Genomic DNA, 18583 nt, shown 5'->3' with positions numbered 1-18583 from the left:
CTCACTACCCACTGGCAGTATGTTGTCTGTCTCCCCTCTCTCTCACTACCCACTGGCAGTATATTGTCTGTCTCCCCTCTCTCTCACTACCCACTGGCAGTATGTTGTCTGTCTCCCCTCTCTCTCACTACCCACTGGCAGTATATTGTCTGTCTCCCCTCTCTCTCACTACCCACTGGCAGTATATTGTCTGTCTCCCCTCTCTCTCACTACCCACTGGCAGTATATTGTCTGTCTCCCCTCTCTCTCACTACCCACTGGCAGTATATTGTCTGTCTCCCCTCTCTCTCACTACCCACTGGCAGTATATTGTCTGTCTCCCCTCTCTCTCACTACCCACTGGCAGTATATTGTCTGTCTCCCCTCTCTCTCACTACCCACTGGCAGTATGTTGTCTGTCTCCCCTCTCTCTCACTACCCACTGGCAGTATATTGTCTGTCTCCCCTCTCTCTCACTACCCACTGGCAGTATATTGTCTGTCTCCCCTCTCTCTCACTACCCACTGGCAGTATATTGTCTGTCTCCCCTCTCTCTCACTTCCCACTGGCAGTATGTTGTCTGTCTCCCCTCTCTCTCACTACCCACTGGCAGTATATTGTCTGTCTCCCCTCTCTCTCACTACCCACTGGCAGTATATTGTCTGTTTCCCCTCTCTCTCACTTCCCACTGGCAGTATATTGTCTGTCTCCCCTCCCTCTCACTGGCAGTATATTGTCTGTCTCCCCTCTCTCTCACTACTCACTGGCAGTATATTGTCTGTCTCCCCTCCCTCTCACTGGCAGTATGTTGTCTGTCTCCCCTCCCTCTCACTGGCAGTATATTGTCTGTCTCCCCTCCCTCTCACTACCCACTGGCAGTATATTGTCTGTCTCCCCTCCCTCTCACTGGCAGTATATTGTCTGTCTCCCCTCCCTCTCACTTCCCACTGGCAGTATGTTGTCTGTCTCCCCTCCCTCTCATTACCCACTGGCAGTATGTTGTCTGTCTCCCCTCTCTCTCACTACCCACTGGCAGTATGTTGTCTGTCTCTCCTCTCTCTCACTGGCAGTATGTTGTCTGTCTCCCCTCCCTCTCACTGGCAGTATGTTGTCTGTCTCCCCTCTCTCTCACTGGCAGTATGTTGTCTGTCTCCCCTCCCTCTCACTGGCAGTATGTTGTCTGTCTCCCCTCTCTCTCACTGGCAGTATGTTGTCTGTCTCCCCTCTCTCTCACTACCCACTGGCAGTATGTTGTCTGTCTCCCCTCCCTCTCACTGGCAGTATGTTGTCTGTCTCCCCTCTCTCTCACTGGCAGTATGTTGTCTGTCTCCCCTCTCTCTCACTACCCACTGGCAGTATGTTGTCTGTTTCCCCTCTCTCTCACTACCCACTGGCAGTATGTTGTCTGTCTCCCCTCTCTCTCACTTCCCACTGGCAGTATGTTGTCTGTCTCCCCTCCCTCTCACTGGCAGTATGTTGTCTGTCTCCCCTCTCTCTCCTACTGGCAGTATGTTGTCTGTCTCCCCTCTCTCTCACTACCCACTGGCAGTATGTTGTCTGTCTCCCCTCTCTCTTACTGGCAGTATGTTGTCTGTCTCCCCTCTCTCTCACTGGCAGTATATTGTCTGTCTCCCCTCCCTCTCACTACCCACTGGCAGTATATTGTCTGTCTCCCCTCTCTCTCACTACCCACTGGCAGTATATTGTCTGTCTCCCCTCTCTCTCACTACCCACTGGCAGTATATTGTCTGTCTCCCCTCTCTCTCACTACCCACTGGCAGTATATTGTCTGTCTCCCCTCTCTCTCACTACCCACTGGCAGTATATTGTCTGTCTCCCCTCTCTCTCACTACCCACTGGCAGTATATTGTCTGTCTCCCCTCCCTCTCACTACCCACTGGCAGTATGTTGTCTGTCTCCCCTCTCTCTCACTACCCACTGGCAGTATATTGTCTGTCTCCCCTCTCTCTCACTACCCACTGGCAGTATATTGTCTGTCTCCCCTCTCTCTCACTACTGACTGGCAGTATGTTGTCTGTCTCCCCTCCCTCTCACTGGCAGTATATTGTCTGTCTCCCCTCTCTCTCACTACCCACTGGCAGTATGTTGTCTGTCTCCCCTCTCTCTCACTACCCACTGGCAGTATATTGTCTGTCTCCCCTCTCTCTCACTACCCACTGGCAGTATATTGTCTGTCTCCCCTCTCTCTCACTACCCACTGGCAGTATATTGTCTGTCTCCCCTCTCTCTCACTTCCCACTGGCAGTATGTTGTCTGTCTCCCCTCCCTCTCACTGGCAGTATATTGTCTGTCTCCCCTCTCTCTCACTACCCACTGGCAGTATATTGTCTGTCTCCCCTCTCTCTCACTACTCACTGGCAGTATGTTGTCTGTCTCCCCTCCCTCTCACTGGCAGTATGTTGTCTGTCTCCCCTCTCTCTCACTACCCACTGGCAGTATGTTGTCTGTCTCCCCTCTCTCTCACTGGCAGTATGTTGTCTGTCTCCCCTCCCTCTCACTGGCAGTATGTTGTCTGTCTCCCCTCTCTCTCACTGGCAGTATGTTGTCTGTCTCCCCTCCCTCTCACTGGCAGTATGTTGTCTGTCTCCCCTCTCTCTCACTGGCAGTATGTTGTCTGTCTCCCCTCTCTCTCACTACTCACTGGCAGTATGACCTGGGGGAGCTAATTGCATGGTGTACAAGTGGATGAAGAGGCAGTCTGCTGCTTGTCTATCAGTCACTAGTCCAGTGTTAAACTCAGGAGTCATGTCCATGCTTATGAATCAGCCTGGAACTTAAGCATTTATTGTACTTAATATTGCAATTCCAATCTTTAATCTTGATACAGGTCTGTTTTAATGTGTGTGATTCAGAATGTTTTTGTGTATATCAATTGTTTCTCTGTATGCTGCTCAACACATTTCCAATCTATTTTAATCAGCCTTACATAACATGGCCAGTCGCCAGTCGCTCTCCTCAACAGTTTGCTAGTGGGGGAGTTATGTCATTGGGAGTGAGAGTTTGACCCCAGCCTAAGGACTCAACTTTAGGCCCAGTGTAGATAAGATGCCTCCCCCTCATCCCTGCGAGGGTGGAGGCTTTAGATTTGGGGGTCAAATGAAAGGATCCCTTGGAAATGTCCGAGAAATTTCAATGATGCAGCCAAACCTTTAGCAAAAGACAGGGAATTGAGAGTCTAGTCATGGCAGAAGAGCCTGTCTGAAGAGATCATGTAAAAAGAAAGAGCTGCAGGCTAGTGCTGGCCAGCTCAGGGTGACAGGGACTGCGTCCCAAATGGCAACCTATTCCCTATTAAGTGCACTATGTAGGGAGTAGGATGCCATTGGGGACACTTCCAGCTGTCCAAGGGGAGAGAAAATGAGGGCAGGCTCACAGATATTGGGACTTGGTGTTTATTACAAGAGGATTTACTCAGCTCACTGTGTGTGTGTGTGTGTGGGGGGGGGGGGCATGTGTGTGTGGGGGGGCGTGGGTGTGTGTGTGTGTGTGGGGGCGGGGCGGGGCGGGGCGGCGTGTGTGTGTGTGTGTTTGCATGCCACACGATGGGTATGTGAGCACTGAGCAGCAGACGTGTGAGGGTCCAGCGTCCAGCCAGCAGAAGTGACATTTCACTCTCAGCCGATGAAGTAAGCGGTTGTGAAAGAGTGTGTTGCCATGGTAACGCCAAGTCTCTACTTCTTCTCTGGGGCGTTGGTGGCGGTGGCATCAGCCGATTGGTATGAAATGGCATCCTTCGGGCCCCTGTTATCTTTAAAGACGTGGTTCATTCGCTGGTCGCGCATACTGAATCCCAAACACTTCGGCCCTCATTCACAATCTTATCACAGTGTTGCCCGCGACTCCGACAAAGAAATCAAATCAAGCGTGGCATTTCTGTTGCCCAACTTTCACGGCTGTTTCCATGGTGTGAGAGAAAGCTCTGTCAGCCTATCACAAGAATGACTGGGCTTCTTAGATGTAAGAGTTAAGTGAGATTCTGGGCAGAAAGAGCAGTCGGGCTAGTCATGAGACAGACACACACACTCTTTCTTTCTTTCTCTCTCCATCTTTCTCTCTTTTTCTATCTGTGTCTTAAACACTCTCTCACACATACACACACAGGCTGGTCTTTAAAGAGATGACTTGGCGTGTGCCAGCTTACATGTTCCTGCCACGGACTGACACGTTTACAGGCGTCGTAAGGTTTTAAAGGCTGTGGCCCAGATCATAAGCTGATTAGTGTACCAACGCCTCGCGTGGCGGCAGCTAAAGCCCTTCTCCTTCCCTTGCCTCAGGCCGAGGCTGCGTCCCTGGAAAGGCCACCAGTTCAGCTATATTGTTGTGCTTATGACTCAGCATAGATAGAATTCCCCCATGCAGGTTTGAAAATAATGTGGTTCCATAAACCATCTAGCATCCTTTGAGAAGTACTGTCGTCTATGGAGAGTAGAGCTGAATGAGGAGATGGAGAGAACAGGCAGTTCTATATAGTGAACGTGAATCCCAGCATGTCCCTGCTGTTTGACACGACATCAATCAACAATAGAAGGCAAACATACATTCTGGTCATGTAGTGTATGTGGACACCTGCTCGTCAAACATCTCATTCCAAAATCATGGGCATTAATAGGGCGTTGGTCCCCCCTTTGCTGTTATAACAGCCTCCACTCATCTGGACAGGCTTTCCACTAGATGTTGGAACATTGCTGCGGGGACTTGCTTCCATCGTCTAGAATGTCAGATTTCCCTTCACTGGAACTAAGGGGCCTAGCCCGAACCATGAAAAACAGCCCCAGACTATTATTCCTCCTCCACCAAACTTTACAGTTGGCACTATGCATTCGGGCAGGTAGTGTTCTCCTGGCATCCGCAAAAAACCCACGTTAGTCCGTCGGACTGCCAGATGGTGAAGCGGGATTCATCACTCCAGAGAACGCGATTTCACTGCTCCAGAGTCTAATGGTGGCGGGCTTTACACCACTCCAGCCGACGCTTGGCATTGCGCATGGTGATCTTAGGCTTGTGTGCGGATGCTCGGCCATGGAGACCCATTTCATGAAGTTCCCGACTGCTGACGTCTCTTCCAGAGGCAGTTTGGAACTCAGTAGTGAGTGTTGCAACCGAGGACAGACGATATTTACGCGCTATGCGTTTCAACACTCTGTGGTTCTGTTCTGTGAGCTTGTGTGGCCTACCACTTCATGGCTGAGCTGTTGTTGCTTGTAAACGTTTCCACTTCACACTAACAGAACTTACAGTTGACCGGGTCAGCTCTAGCAGGGCAGAAATTCAACGCTGCCACGTTGAAAGTCACTGAGCTCTTCAGTAAGGCCATTCTACTGCCAATGTGTGTCTATGGAGATTGCATGGCTGTGTGCTCTATACACCTGTTAGCAACGGGTGTGGCTGAAATAGCCGAATCCACTAATTTGAAGGGGTGTCCACATACTTTTGTATATACAGTATATTGTATAACCCTTAAGGTTGCAATGCATTTCCTATCACTAACCTCTCCCCTTGGTAGAAAGTAGCCGTACAGTATTAATGTATCTCCATGGAAAGCACAGTGTAGGGGCCGGGAGGCGTCTGCTAGGGGATTGATGATGATCTGAACACCCACTAGAGAGGAGAAATGTGGGTCCTTCAGAAGGTCAGAGCCACTGCTGAGCGGCTAACGGGACCATCGGTTATCTCACGATCCTGACGGATGGGTGTACGTGGGGCGTGGTTGTGTCCATCTAGTGTAGCGCCGACAAGTCATAGAGTGTGTGTGTGTCTCTGCGAGTGTGTGTGTGTGTGTGTGCATTCTGAAACCCCCTGGTTCTTTTGAAAGCGAGTATACAGTTGTTTTGTTCATGTATCAACCCATTCTTGCTTTCCAACGCCACACTAGTAAATGTTTTTATTTTCTGTTGGCATTAGACACCTGCCCAGTTCCCAGGCAGCTTTGGCCCAGGGGGTGAATTGCCTGGCATCCCACTGTCACAGGGGAAATGGCAACAGTTTTAGGTTTCGCAGAATCAATTGCTGAGTCAATTTGTTTGCTTGAGCGCGCAGCAGGCTACACTGCTGCACTGCTGCACTAGGATCTCTGTTTGCAGTGGGAAAGATTTGGATAGCGCACTGCCGATCTGCTCCATTTCTTTTTTGTTCCTACCCCCCGACTATGCCCTCCATCCTTACCAACCAATCCCCCATGCAGTCTAGCAGAGAGAGCAAGACAAGCCTTTCTATGTCTGTCTCCCGTGGTGCAGAAAATGCCTGCTGACCCATCCAAACAGCATCTCTCTCTTTATCTCTCTCTCTTTATCTCTCCCCCTCTCTCTCTCTCTGTCTCTGTCTCTCTCTCTCCCCCCCTCTCTCTCCCCTCTTTCTCTCCCTCTTTTTCTCTCCCTCTCTCTCCTTCTCTCTCCCTCTCTCTCCTTCTCTCCCCCTCTCTCTCCTTCTCTCTCCCCCTCTCTCCCTCTCTCCCTCTCTCTCCCTTTCTCTCCTTCTCTCTCTCTCTCTCTCCCTCGCTCTCCGTCTCTCTCCCGCTCTCTCCTTCTCTCCCCCTCTCTCTCCCTCTCTCTCCTTCGCTCTCCCTCTCTCTCCTTCTCTCTCCCTTTCTCTCCCTCTCTCTCCTTCTCTCCCCCTCTCTCTCCTTCTCTCCTTCTCTCCCCCTCTCTCCTTCTCTCTCCTTCTCTCTCCCTCTCTCTCCTTCTCTCTCCCTCTCTCTCCTTCTCTCCCCCTCTCTCTCCTTCTCACCTTCTCTCCCCCTCTCTCTCCTTCTCTCTACCTCTCTCTCCTTCTCTCTCTCTCTCTCTCTCTCTCTCTCTCTCTCTCCTTCTCTCCCCCTCTCTCCTTCTCTACCTCTCTCTCTCCTTCTCTACCTCTCTTTCTCTCTGCTTGTGATCATGTAATAGAAGTGTACATGTGACAGTGTAGTGGATCCTGGGCTGGGTTCAACAACATCTTTGAGACACCAGCGTGAAGCCAATGGAAAGCTCCCATGTGATGGACTACTCTAGTCATACCTGTCATTGGGGAAGAACCTGTGTGCTTTTATATCATAGCGTGATACTTTTGAGAGCGTTTTTACTGCAATGGTGGTTCTTCTGTCAAGGTGCCAGAGACTGTAGATCACAGGTGTCAGACTCATTTCACGGAGGGCCGAGTGTCTGCGGGTTTTCCCTCCTCCTTTGTATTTGATTGATGAATTAAGGTCACTAATTAGTAAGGAACTCCCCACACCTGGTGGTCTAGGGATTCAATGAAAGGACAAAAGGTAAAACTGCAGCCAGTAGGCCCTCCATGGAATGAGTTTGACACCCCTGCTGCAGATGACTCAATGATGGTGAATATTTGGCTCTACATAGAAAGTACCTGCCATTTCATTTTCAATCCAAATTGTTCTCTCAGTATATGAGACCACATGTGTATGTATTGATCCAGTTGTGTTCCTGAGACTGTTAATGTAACTGTGGTGTGTCTGTTTATCTGTCTCCCTTGCAGAATCGGCGAAGAGCATCCCTCTGCCTGGCAGCATGAACGGAGGTGCCCCCGTGCCCACCAGCCTCAGCGGGCAGCAGCTGGCCTCTGCCATCCCCTCCCCCACTGCCAGCAAGTCCTGGCGGAGCAAGTCCATGAACATGAAGCACAGTGCCACCTCCTCCATGCTGTCAGTCTCCACCTCGCCCTCTCACTCACCCACCCCACCCCCCGCCTCCGACCGCCTACGGCCCCCCATGACCGAGGCGCCCAAGTCGGGCTCTGTCGCTGGCGGTGGCGCCTCCCAGAGATCCATGCTGGACAAGTTCCGGATGATCAACCCTCGCTCAGCCTCGCGGACTTCGCCGTCGGTGGCCGAGATGGCCTTGCAGGAGGAGGATGACATGTCAGAGTACGGCGAGGAAGGGCTAAGCATAACGGAGCCAATGTCGTCAATGTGTACTAGCAGCAGCAACAGCACCAAGCAGCTGGCCAAGACTGCCTCGCCCCCCTCCCTGGCAGCAGCCAACAAGGGCTGTGTGAAGGGCCCGTCGCCCTCCAGCGGCGGCAGCAATAAGTCCCTGCCCCAGCCCAAAGACAAGGAGGATAAGAGCAGGAGCAAAGGAGGTAAGGCCAGCACCCCTCCCAAAGAGGAACAACGGGAACCCATGGTGGATCCATCCAAGAAGACCTCTAAGATCGCCAGCCTCATCCCCAAGGGAGGCAAGCCTGCAACGGGCAAGAAGGACAGCGCCATCCCCCCTGCCTCCAGTGGAATCCCCAAGCCTGGGCTCAAGGCCCCCTCGGCTACGGGGAAGCCGGCCGGCGGTCAAGCCCAGACCCAGGCCACCCAGGGTAGTAGTGGAGGGGGCAGGGAAGGGGACAAGGCCAAGGTGGTTAAAGGGGGCCAGGGGGGCTACTACATGCAGCAGCGCTCCCTGGGGGGCCTGGAGGGTAGGCGGAGCAACATGGTGTCTTCCACCAGCACCTCTGCCCTGTCCCAGCCCCCAGGGGCCATGGGGGGGAACGGAGCGGTGCAGCTCCCCCAGCAGCAGCAGCACAACCACCCCAACACAGCCACCGTCGCCCCCTTCATGTATAGGTGAGACTGTCTGTGTATGTGCAGGTGTGCGTGTCTGTGTCTGTGTGTGTGTGTCTGTGTCTGCCTGTGTGTGTGTCTGCATGTGTGTGTCTCTGTCTCTGTGTCTGTCTCTGTGTGTCTGTGCATGTGATTGTTTTGTGTGACGATGGGGCTGGGGTAGGGTGCGGTGGTCAGGCGAAGGTCTCTCTAATGATTGGTGTGTTCATAAGCTATGAAGAGTTTTTCTATTAGCTAGTTACACCATACCACTAGTATCCTGGGGGATTAATCCCATCAAGCCAAGAATCCTCATCTGACAGCCTTTGTCTTCAAGGTTGTTAACAGACTTGGACTTTTCTATAGAGGGCTTTGTAGGATGTTCACTTAAAATACAAAGAAAAATACACAATCAAATCACAGTTACCCAAATGAGCTCTGGTGCACTGCCTTCCCCTCAGCTCTGGTACACTGCCTTCCCCTCAGCTCTGGTACACAGCCTTCCCCTCATCTCTGGTGCACTGCCTTCCCTCAGCTCTGGTACACTGCCTTCCCCTCATCTCTGGTACACTGCCTTCCCCTCAGCTCTGGTACACAGCCTTCCCCTCAGCCTTCCCCTCATCTCTGGTACACTGCCTTCCCCTCAGCTCTGGTACACTGCCTTCCCCTCAGCTCTGGTACACAGCCTTCCCCTCATCTCTGGTGCACTGCCTTCCCTCAGCTCTGGTACACTGCCTTCCCCTCATCTCTGGTACACTGCCTTCCCCTCAGCTCTGGTACACAGCCTTCCCCTCAGCCTTCCCCTCAGCTCTGGTGCACTGCCTTCCCCTCAGCTCTGGTGCACAGCCTTCCCCTCAGCTCTGGTACACTGCCTTCCCCTCAGCTCTGGTACACAGCCTTCCCCTCAGCTCTGGTGCACTGCCTTCCCTCAGCTCTGGTACACTGCCTTCCCCTCATCTCTGGTACACTGCCTTCCCCTCAGCTCTGGTACACAGCCTTCCCCTCAGCCTTCCCCTCATCTCTGGTACACTGCCTTCCCCTCAGCTCTGGTACACTGCCTTCCCCTCAGCTCTGGTACACAGCCTTCCCCTCATCTCTGGTGCACTGCCTTCCCTCAGCTCTGGTACACTGCCTTCCCCTCATCTCTGGTACACTGCCTTCCCCTCAGCTCTGGTACACAGCCTTCCCCTCAGCCTTCCCCTCAGCTCTGGTGCACTGCCTTCCCCTCAGCTCTGGTGCACAGCCTTCCCCTCAGCTCTGGTACACTGCCTTCCCCTCAGCTCTGGTACACAGCCTTCCCCTCAGCTCTGGTACACAGCCTTCCCCTCAGCTCTGGTACACTGCCTTCCCCTCAGCTCTGGTACACAGCCTTCCCCTCAGCTCTGGTACACAGCCTTCCCCTCAGCTCTGGTACACAGCCTTCCCCTCAGCTCTGGTGCACAGCCTTCCCCTCAGCTCTGGTACACAGCCTTCCCCTCAGCTCTGGTACACAGCCTTCCCCTCAGCTCTGGTGCACTGCCTTCCCCTCAGCTCTGGTACACTGCCTTCCCCTCAGCTCTGGTGCACTGCCTTCCCCTCAGCTCTGGTACACTGCCTTCCCCTCAGCTCTGGTGCACTGCCTTCCCCTCAGCTCTGGTACAGAGCCTTCCCCTCAGCTCTGGTGCACAGCCTTCCCCTCAGCTCTGGTGCACAGCCTTCCCCTCAGCTCTGGTGCACAGCCATCCCCTCAGCTCTGGTGCACAGCCTTCCCCTCAGCCTTCCCCTCAGCTCTGGTGCACAGCCTTCCCCTCAGCCTTCCCCTCAGCTCTGGTGCACAGCCTTCCCCTCAGCTCTGGTGCACAGCCTTCCCCTCAGCTCTGGTGCACAGCCTTCCCATCAGCTCTGGTGCACAGCCTTCCCCTCAGCTCTGGTGCACTGCCTTCCCCTCAGCTCTGGTACACTGCCTTCCCCTCAGCTCTGGTACACTGCCTTCCCCTCAGCTCTGGTGCACTGCCTTCCCCTCAGCTCTGGTACACAGCCTTCACCTCAGCTCTGGTACACAGCCTTCCCCTCAGCTCTGGTACACAGCCTTCCCCTCAGCTCTGGTGCACAGCCTTCCCCTCAGCTCTGGTGCACAGCCTTCCCCTCAGCTCTGGCGCACAGCCTTCCCCTCAGCTCTGGTGCACAGCCTTCCCCTCAGCCTTCCCCTCGGCTCTGGTGCACAGCCTTCCCCTCAGCCTTCCCCTCAGCTCTGGTGCACAGCCTTCCCCTCAGCTCTGGTGCACAGCCTTCCCCTCTGCTCTGGTGCACAGCCTTCCCCTCAGCTCTGGTGCACTGCCTTCCCCTCAGCTCTGGTGCACAGCCTTCCCCTCAGCTCTGGTGCACAGCATTCCCCTCAGCTCTGGTGCCCAGCCTTCCCCTCAGCCCTGGTGCACAGCCTTCCCCTCAGCCTTCCCCTCAGCTCTGGTGCACTGCCTTCCCTCAGCTCTGGTGCACTGCCTTCCCTCAGCTCTGGTACACAGCCTTCCCCTCAGCAGGTTGTTATAGAATGACAGCCCAAACTAACCTCAGCAGGTTGTTATAGAATGACAGCCCAAACTAACCTAAGCAGGTTGTTAGAATGACAGTCCAAACTAACCTCAGCAGGTTGTTAGAATGACAGCCCAAACTAACCTAAGCAGGTTGTTAGAATGACAGTCCAAACTAAACCTCAGCAGGTTGTTATAGAATGACAGTCCAAACTAACCTCAGCAGGTTGTTAGAATGACAGTCCAAACTAACCTAAGCAGGTTGTTAGAATGACAGTCCAAACTAAACCTCAGCAGGTTGTTATAGAATGACAGTCCAAACTAACCTCAGCAGGTTGTTAGAATGACAGCCCAAACTAACCTAAGCAGGTTGTTAGAATGACAGTCCAAACTAACCTCAGCAGGTTGTTATAGAATGACAGTCCAAACTAACCTCAGCAGGTTGTTATAGAATGACAGTCCAAACTAACCTCAGCAGGTTGTTATAGAATGACAGTCCAAACTAACCTCAGCAGGTTGTTAGAATGACAGCCCAAACTAACCTCAGCAGGTTGTTAGAATGACAGCCCAAACTTTCCTCAGCAGGTTGTTATAGAATGACAGTCCAAACTAACCTTAGCAGGTTGTTATAGAATGACAGCCCAAACTAACCTCAGCAGGTTGTTATAGAATGACAGCCCAAACTAACCTCAGCAGGTTGTTATAGAATGACAGCCCAAACTAACCTCAGCAGGTTGTTAGAATGACAGTCCAAACTAACCTCAGCAGGTTGTTAGAATGACAGTCCAAACTAACCTCAGCAGGTTGTTATAGAATGACAGCCCAAACTAACCTCAGCAGGTTGTTATAGAATGACAGTCCAAACTAACCTCAGCAGGTTGTTATAGAATGACAGCCCAAACTAACCTCAGCAGGTTGTTATAGAATGACAGTCCAAACTAACCTCAGCAGGTTGTTAGACTGACAGCCCAAACTAACCTCAGCAGGTTGTTATAGAATGACAGCCCAAACTAACCTCAGCAGGTTGTTAGAATGACAGTCCAAACTAACCTCAGCAGGTTGTTAGAATGACAGTCCAAACTAACCTCAGCAGGTTGTTATAGAATGACAGCCCAAACTAACCTCAGCAGGTTGTTATAGAATGACAGTCCAAACTAACCTCAGCAGGTTGTTATAGAATGACAGCCCAAACTAACCTCAGCAGGTTGTTATAGAATGACAGTCCAAACTAACCTCAGCAGGTTGTTATAGAATGACAGTCCAAACTAACCTCAGCAGGTTGTTATAGAATGACAGCCCAAACTAACCTCAGCAGGTTGTTATAGAATGACAGTCCAAACTAACCTCAGCAGGTTGTTATAGAATGACAGCCCAAACTAACCTCAGCAGGTTGTTATAGAATGACAGCCCAAACTAACCTCAGCAGGTTGTTAGAATGACAGTCCAAACTAACCTCAGCAGGTTGTTATAGAATGACAGCCCAAACTAACCTCAGCAGGTTGTTAGAATGACAGTCCAAACTAACCTCAGCAGGTTGTTAGAATGACAGCCCAAACTAATCTCAGCAGGTTGTTATAGAATGACAGCCCAAACTAACCTCAGCAGGTTGTTATAGAATGACAGCCCAAACTAACCTCAGCAGGTTGTTATAGAATGACAGCCCAAACTAACCTCAGCAGGTTGTTATAGAACGACAGCTCAAACTAACCTCTGCAGGTTGTTATAGAATGACAGCCCAAACTAACCTCAGCAGGTTGTTAGAATGACAGTCCAAACTAACCTCAGCAGGTTGTTAGAATGACAGTCCAAACTAACCTCAGCAGGTTGTTATAGAATGACAGTCCAAACTAACCTCAGCAGGTTGTTATAGAATGACAGTCCAAACTAACCTCAGCAGGTTGTTATAGAATGACAGTCCAAACTAACCTTAGCAGGTTGTTAGAATGACAGTCCAAACTAACCTCAGCAGGTTGTTATAGAATGACAGCCCAAACTAACCTCAGCAGGTTGTTATAGAATGACAGCCCAAACTAACCTCAGCAGGTTGTTAGAATGACAGTCCAAACTAACCTCAGCAGGTTGTTAGAATGACAGTCCAAACTAACCTCAGCAGGTTGTTATAGAATGACAGCCCAAACTAACCTCAGCAGGTTGTTAGAATGACAGTCCAAACTAACCTCAGCAGGTTGTTAGAATGACAGCCCAAACTAACCTCAGCAGGTTGTTATAGAATGACAGCCCAAACTAACCTCAGCAGGTTGTTATAGAATGACAGCCCAAACTAACCTCAGCAGGTTGTTATAGAACGACAGCCCAAACTAACCTCAGCAGGTTGTTAGAATGACAGCCCAAACTAACCTCAACAGGTTGTTATAGAATGACAGCCCACACTAACCTCAGCAGGTTGTTATAGAATGACAGTCCAAACTAACCTCAGCAGGTTGTTATAGAATGACAGCCCAAACTAACCTCAGCAGGTTGTTATAGAATGACAATCCAAACTAACCTCAGCAGGTTGTTATAGAATGACAGCCCAAACTAACCTCAGCAGGTTGTTATAGAATGACAGCCCAAACTAACCTCAGCAGGTTGCTAGAATGACAGCCCAAACTAACCTCAGCAGGTTGTTATAGAATGACAGCCCAAACTAACCTCAGCAGGTTGTTATAGAATGACAACCCAAACTAACCTCAGCAGGTTGTTATAATGACAGTCCAAACTAACCTCAGCAGGTTGTTATAATGACAGTCCAAACTAACCTCAGCAGGTTGTTAGAATGACAGCCCAAACTAACCCCAGCAGGTTGTTATAGAATGACAGTCCAAACTAACCTCAGCAGGTTGTTAGAATGACAGTCCAAACTAACCTCAGCAGGTTGTTAGAATGACAGTCCAAATTAACCTCAACAGGTTGTTAGAATGACTGTCCAAACTAACCTCAGCAGGTTGTTGTAGAATGACAGTCCAAACTAACCTCAGCAGGTTGTTAGAATGACAGCCCAAACTAACCTCAGCAGGTTGTTATAGAATGACAGCCCAAACTAACCTCAGCAGGTTGTTATAGAATGACAGTCCAAACTAACCTCAGCAGGTTGCTAGAATGACAGTCCAAACTAACCTCAGCAGGTTGTTATAGAATGACAGCCCAAACTAACCTCAGCAGGTTGTTATAGAATGACAGCCCAAACTAACCTCAGCAGGTTGTTATAGAATGACAGTCCAAACTAACCTCAGCAGGTTGTTATAGAATGACAGTCCAAACTAACCTCAGCAGGTTGCTAGAATGACAGCCCAAACTAACCTCAGCAGGTTGTTATAGAATGACAGCCCAAACTAACCTCAGCAGGTTGTTAGAATGACAGCCCAAACTAACCTCAGCAGGTTGTTATAGAATGACAGCCCAAACTAACCTCAGCAGGTTTTTAGAATGACAGCCCAAACTAACCTCAGCAGGTTGTTATAGAATGACAGCCCAAACTAACCTCAGCAGGTTGTTAGAATGACAGTCCAAACTAACCTCAGCAGGTTGTTATAGAATGACAGCCCAAACTAACCTCAGCAGGTTGTTAGAATGACAGCCCAAACTAACCTCAGCAGGTTGTTATAGAATGACAGTCCAAACTAACCTCAGCAGGTTGTTATAGAATGACAGTCCACACTAACCTCAGCAGGTTGTTATAGAATGACAGTCCAAACTAACCTCAGCAGGTTGTTATAGAATGACAGCCCAAACTAACCTCAGCAGGTTGTTAGAATGACAGTCCAAACTAACCTCAGCAGGTTGTTAGAATGACAGTCCAAACTAACCTCAGCAGGTTGTTAGAATGACAGCCCAAACTAACCTCAGCAGGTTGTTATAGAATGACAGCCCAAACTAACCGCAGCAGGTTGTTATAGAATGACAGTCCAAACAAACCTCAGCAGGTTGTTAGAATGACAGTCCAAACTAACCTTAGCAGGTTGTTAGAATGACAGCCCAAACTAACCTCAGCAGGTTGTTAGAATGACAGTCCAAACTAACCTCAGCAGGTTGTTATAGAATGACAGCCCAAACTAACCGCAGCAGGTTGTTATAGAATGACAGTCCAAACTAACCTCAGCAGGATGTTATAGAATGACAGCCCAAACTAACCGCAGCAGGTTGTTATAGAATGACAGTCCAAACTAACCTCAGCAGGTTGTTAGAATGACAGTCCAAACTAACCTCACTACCTCCATGTCCTGATGTCTTTGCCTGCAGCATTACCCCAAGGCCCTCTGTTCCACCTGACATAGTACAGCTGAACTTGTGTCTGAACCGTCCATCATTTGGGTGTTTATATGCAGCAAATATCTCTTGTTTGCCACTTGATTTCTGCGAAGGAGTTCAACTTTGTTGTGAACAATACAAAAAAATGATTTATTTGGACAGTTTAGAATCTCGTTGTTAGTGGAATTGAGAGGGAATTATTGGGCATGTTTGTTTAAAATGTCTTCTGCTAAAGTGACAGTTATACTCCAAGATGAATTTCCAGCCTTTCTTTTAACCTTACTTGTCTTATCAAATGCATCTGATCCCAATGGCATCCCTGTCTTGTGCATTACTTTTGACCAGAGGCCTGTTTTTGACCATGGCCCACAGGTCTCTGCTCTAAGGTAGTGCACTACATAGGAAATAGGGAGCTAGACTGCGTCTTGACTGATCTCTCATCATGATCCATCTAGAACAGGTTTCATGGGGAGACAGAGAAAAGAGGCCCTCATCCATCCCTCCATACTTCCACTCCTTTATCCGCATCCCGCCTTCTGTCATTGTGCCCACGGGCCTGCATGTGGTGCCAAGGCTCGTTTGATAACCCTACAGTCACACACAGACACACGAGGGCTGGCCCGTCCAGTCACACTCCATCTTGATGTGTGTACAACCAATTGAATCTCTGCATCCCATGGCGCCCCAAATAACCCCTATTATTAGAGTGACAGTTGGAAGCCTTGATTCCAGACTGACGCCACCCATCAAAGCTCATTTCCCACCTTTCAATCTGTCGACTGGATGGGGGCCACTGGATGGTGACTTTGTGATGTCAGAGACAGAGCCTGTGATGGCGGGCGTGCTAACAACAGTGGGGGGGAGTGGGGGGGGGATTCTATTAACGAGCCATAATCGGCTTCCGAGGAACTTTTCTCTCTCTTCTCTTTCTCTATAATTTCCAAAAAGGGTTCAACCTTGGCACACAATGCACTCTGCTGCTCGCTGACTCACCAATGAGAATTCGTCTTAATCCGTCCAATGCACCTCGCCGTCTTGCCCATTAACAGGCATCCCTGATTACCATTCACAGGCAGATGCAGGTGACGGCTGTTGTTCTCCAACCTGTTCTCCATCTGCATTACATGGGAGACAAGCAACGCACAAAATACACTGTAATGTCATGCCATTAAAAAGGGATTATCTTCATATCTATCTCCTACTTTGTATTCATCAGGTCCTAATCATGAGCGTCTCAGCTACTTAACCAAGATGCAATCAACCAAAATGAAAAGCACGTTGTCTTCTGTGGCTCAGCAGCCAACAGGTTGACATGCTCAGTTCTACCTGATCACTCACACTCCTGCCTACCTCTCCCCTTCGCTTGTCCAATCCTGGCTATAGTATCCCATGTCTCCCTCCCTCCCCCTTTCCTCTGTTTCTCTCACTCCCTTCCGGAGGGAGGTGTGCCCCCGCCGACCTGCCTGACAGAGGAGGAACTGTCAGTGGCCTCGCACTTAGGGCCTCCCGCTGCGCCGCAATTTACCATCATTTCAGGGCCAATTAGGTTTCTTCCCTCTCCTGTGCCACAGCAGAGCAGCCGGGGCATAGGCTGAGAAGAGCAGAGGCAGCAGCAGTTAGCTGCAGTTTGTGTTTCGTTGATTACAGTCCCCTGCCTCCGCCTTTGACAGCAGCCAGGGAGGTGATTGTAGGGCACTGCTGTGTGACGTTAACACTGTATGTGCGTCCTCTCTCTGACCTGATTCAACCTGAGATTCTCACTTATGATTGGTTGTGCTGTGCTTTGTTTTGTTCTCAGTACATTTCTCAGGGTATTTTTAGACTGATTTGAGATCCTTGTTGTACATCTTTATAACATACATTCCTAAACTGAGTTGTCAGAATATATACCCTCCCCCAGTAAACAATTCATTTACCCATTCCTACATTTTTTGCAGGCTGTCAAATTGCTGCCATATTTCTGAATGTCTCTCTCTGTGAAATCCTATGTATGCAGAAGTAGTTTGTAGGGCGGATGTTAGAAACCAAGGTTTCACAGTGCTCAACTCATTGGCTGATGCAGCATTCTGTGGATGCCAGTTTATCTGTGGCGGTGCAGGTGGCTGGGGAAAGGCTTTATTGTGGGTGTGCCGGTGAGGGAGAGTTATCTAGCAGCCGTCAGGACGTCTGGCTGGGTTTCTCACATCTCTGCCCAAGGCAAGGGAACAAACACAGGCTGCCTACCAAATGGCACCCTATTCCCTTTTTAGTGCACTACTTTTGACCAGGGCCCATAGGCTATAGGGAGACAGGGAATGCAAGCCAGTATGTGGATTTTGACTCCACATAGGCAGGTTCATGTATGCACACACACACATGTACACACAGATAGAGACAAACTTCCCTTCACCCACAAAACCTCACTTCATCCAAGAGATCCTCCTGAGATATTCATATTCGTCTGTTGAAAATACGAAAAAGCACAAATAGAAGTATTTCAGTCCGGCTCCAGTTGGTTTTTTCACCACATGAAAACAAACGCTCTATGCAATGTGTCTCCTGAATAACCATGGCTTTGTTTGTTTCTCCCAGGACGTACTCCGAGAACGACTGTACCACGGTGGCCCCCACAGACCACTGCCTCAGCCCCACCAAGGGAGACCTGGTCTACAGCAAGACTGCCAAACAGTGCCTGGAAGAAATCTCAGGTAGGCAACACTCGCTGTGTGTGTGTGTGTGTGTGTGTGTGTGTGTGTGTGTGTGTGTGTGTGTGTGTGTGTGTGTGTGTGTGTGTGTGTGTGTGTGTGTGTGTGTGTGTGTGTGTGTGTGTGTGTGTGTGTGTGTGTGTGTGTGTGTGTGTGTGTGTGTGTTTGAGGTAGCACGGGGAGTCCCTTGATCCCTGCCTCACACGGCGAAGGGAAAAGGTCAGGAACGACTGGCGGACACTGGAGGCATCTGTGGCCCTTTGTTTACTCAGTTGCCGTTGGTTATGCCCCGGCGCCCGGCGTCTTGTTCTAACTGTGGGGATGTGGCGGCTCATCCGGATAGACAGTGGCCAGAGGCTGCAGGAGACAGAGATAGCTAGAATCTGTATTATCTGGGTGGTGGGCTGGGCTGCAGCTCAGGTTGGCATTTACACAGAGACTGATAGAATTTCAATGCGATGGAAATGTAATGTGGATAATGTCCCTTGGAAATGATGACGTGTTATTACGTAGCTTTGGTGTTGCAGGTCAGGTATCTGCGAAATCATAGTACATCTATTGTGACATAGAAAATAGATATTGCTGTGTATTCCTGCCTAGTGGGTCTGCATGTTAACTTA

At 50.2% G+C, this 18583-nt stretch overlaps 1 protein-coding gene across 9 annotated transcripts in view; it reads left to right on the top strand.

Moving 5' to 3' along the window:
• The window catches only part of LOC115180596 (neuron navigator 3), a 365512-nt gene that overhangs the window by 245958 nt on the left and 100971 nt on the right, over positions 1-18583 (top strand). For all 9 annotated transcript variants that reach the window (XM_029742805.1, XM_029742797.1, XM_029742801.1 and 6 more), the window contains exons 8-9: positions 7471-8548; positions 17851-17966. In XM_029742805.1, coding sequence (XP_029598665.1) covers positions 7471-8548; positions 17851-17966 — 1194 coding nt within the window. The remainder of the gene's footprint in view (positions 1-7470; positions 8549-17850; positions 17967-18583) is intronic.

This window comes from Salmo trutta, chromosome 40, assembly GCF_901001165.1.
Source record: "Salmo trutta chromosome 40, fSalTru1.1, whole genome shotgun sequence".
Classification (NCBI taxonomy): Eukaryota; Metazoa; Chordata; class Actinopteri; order Salmoniformes; family Salmonidae; genus Salmo; species Salmo trutta.
The sequence above is the reverse complement of the archived record's forward strand: the minus strand, read 5'-3'. Positions and strand labels throughout refer to the sequence as shown.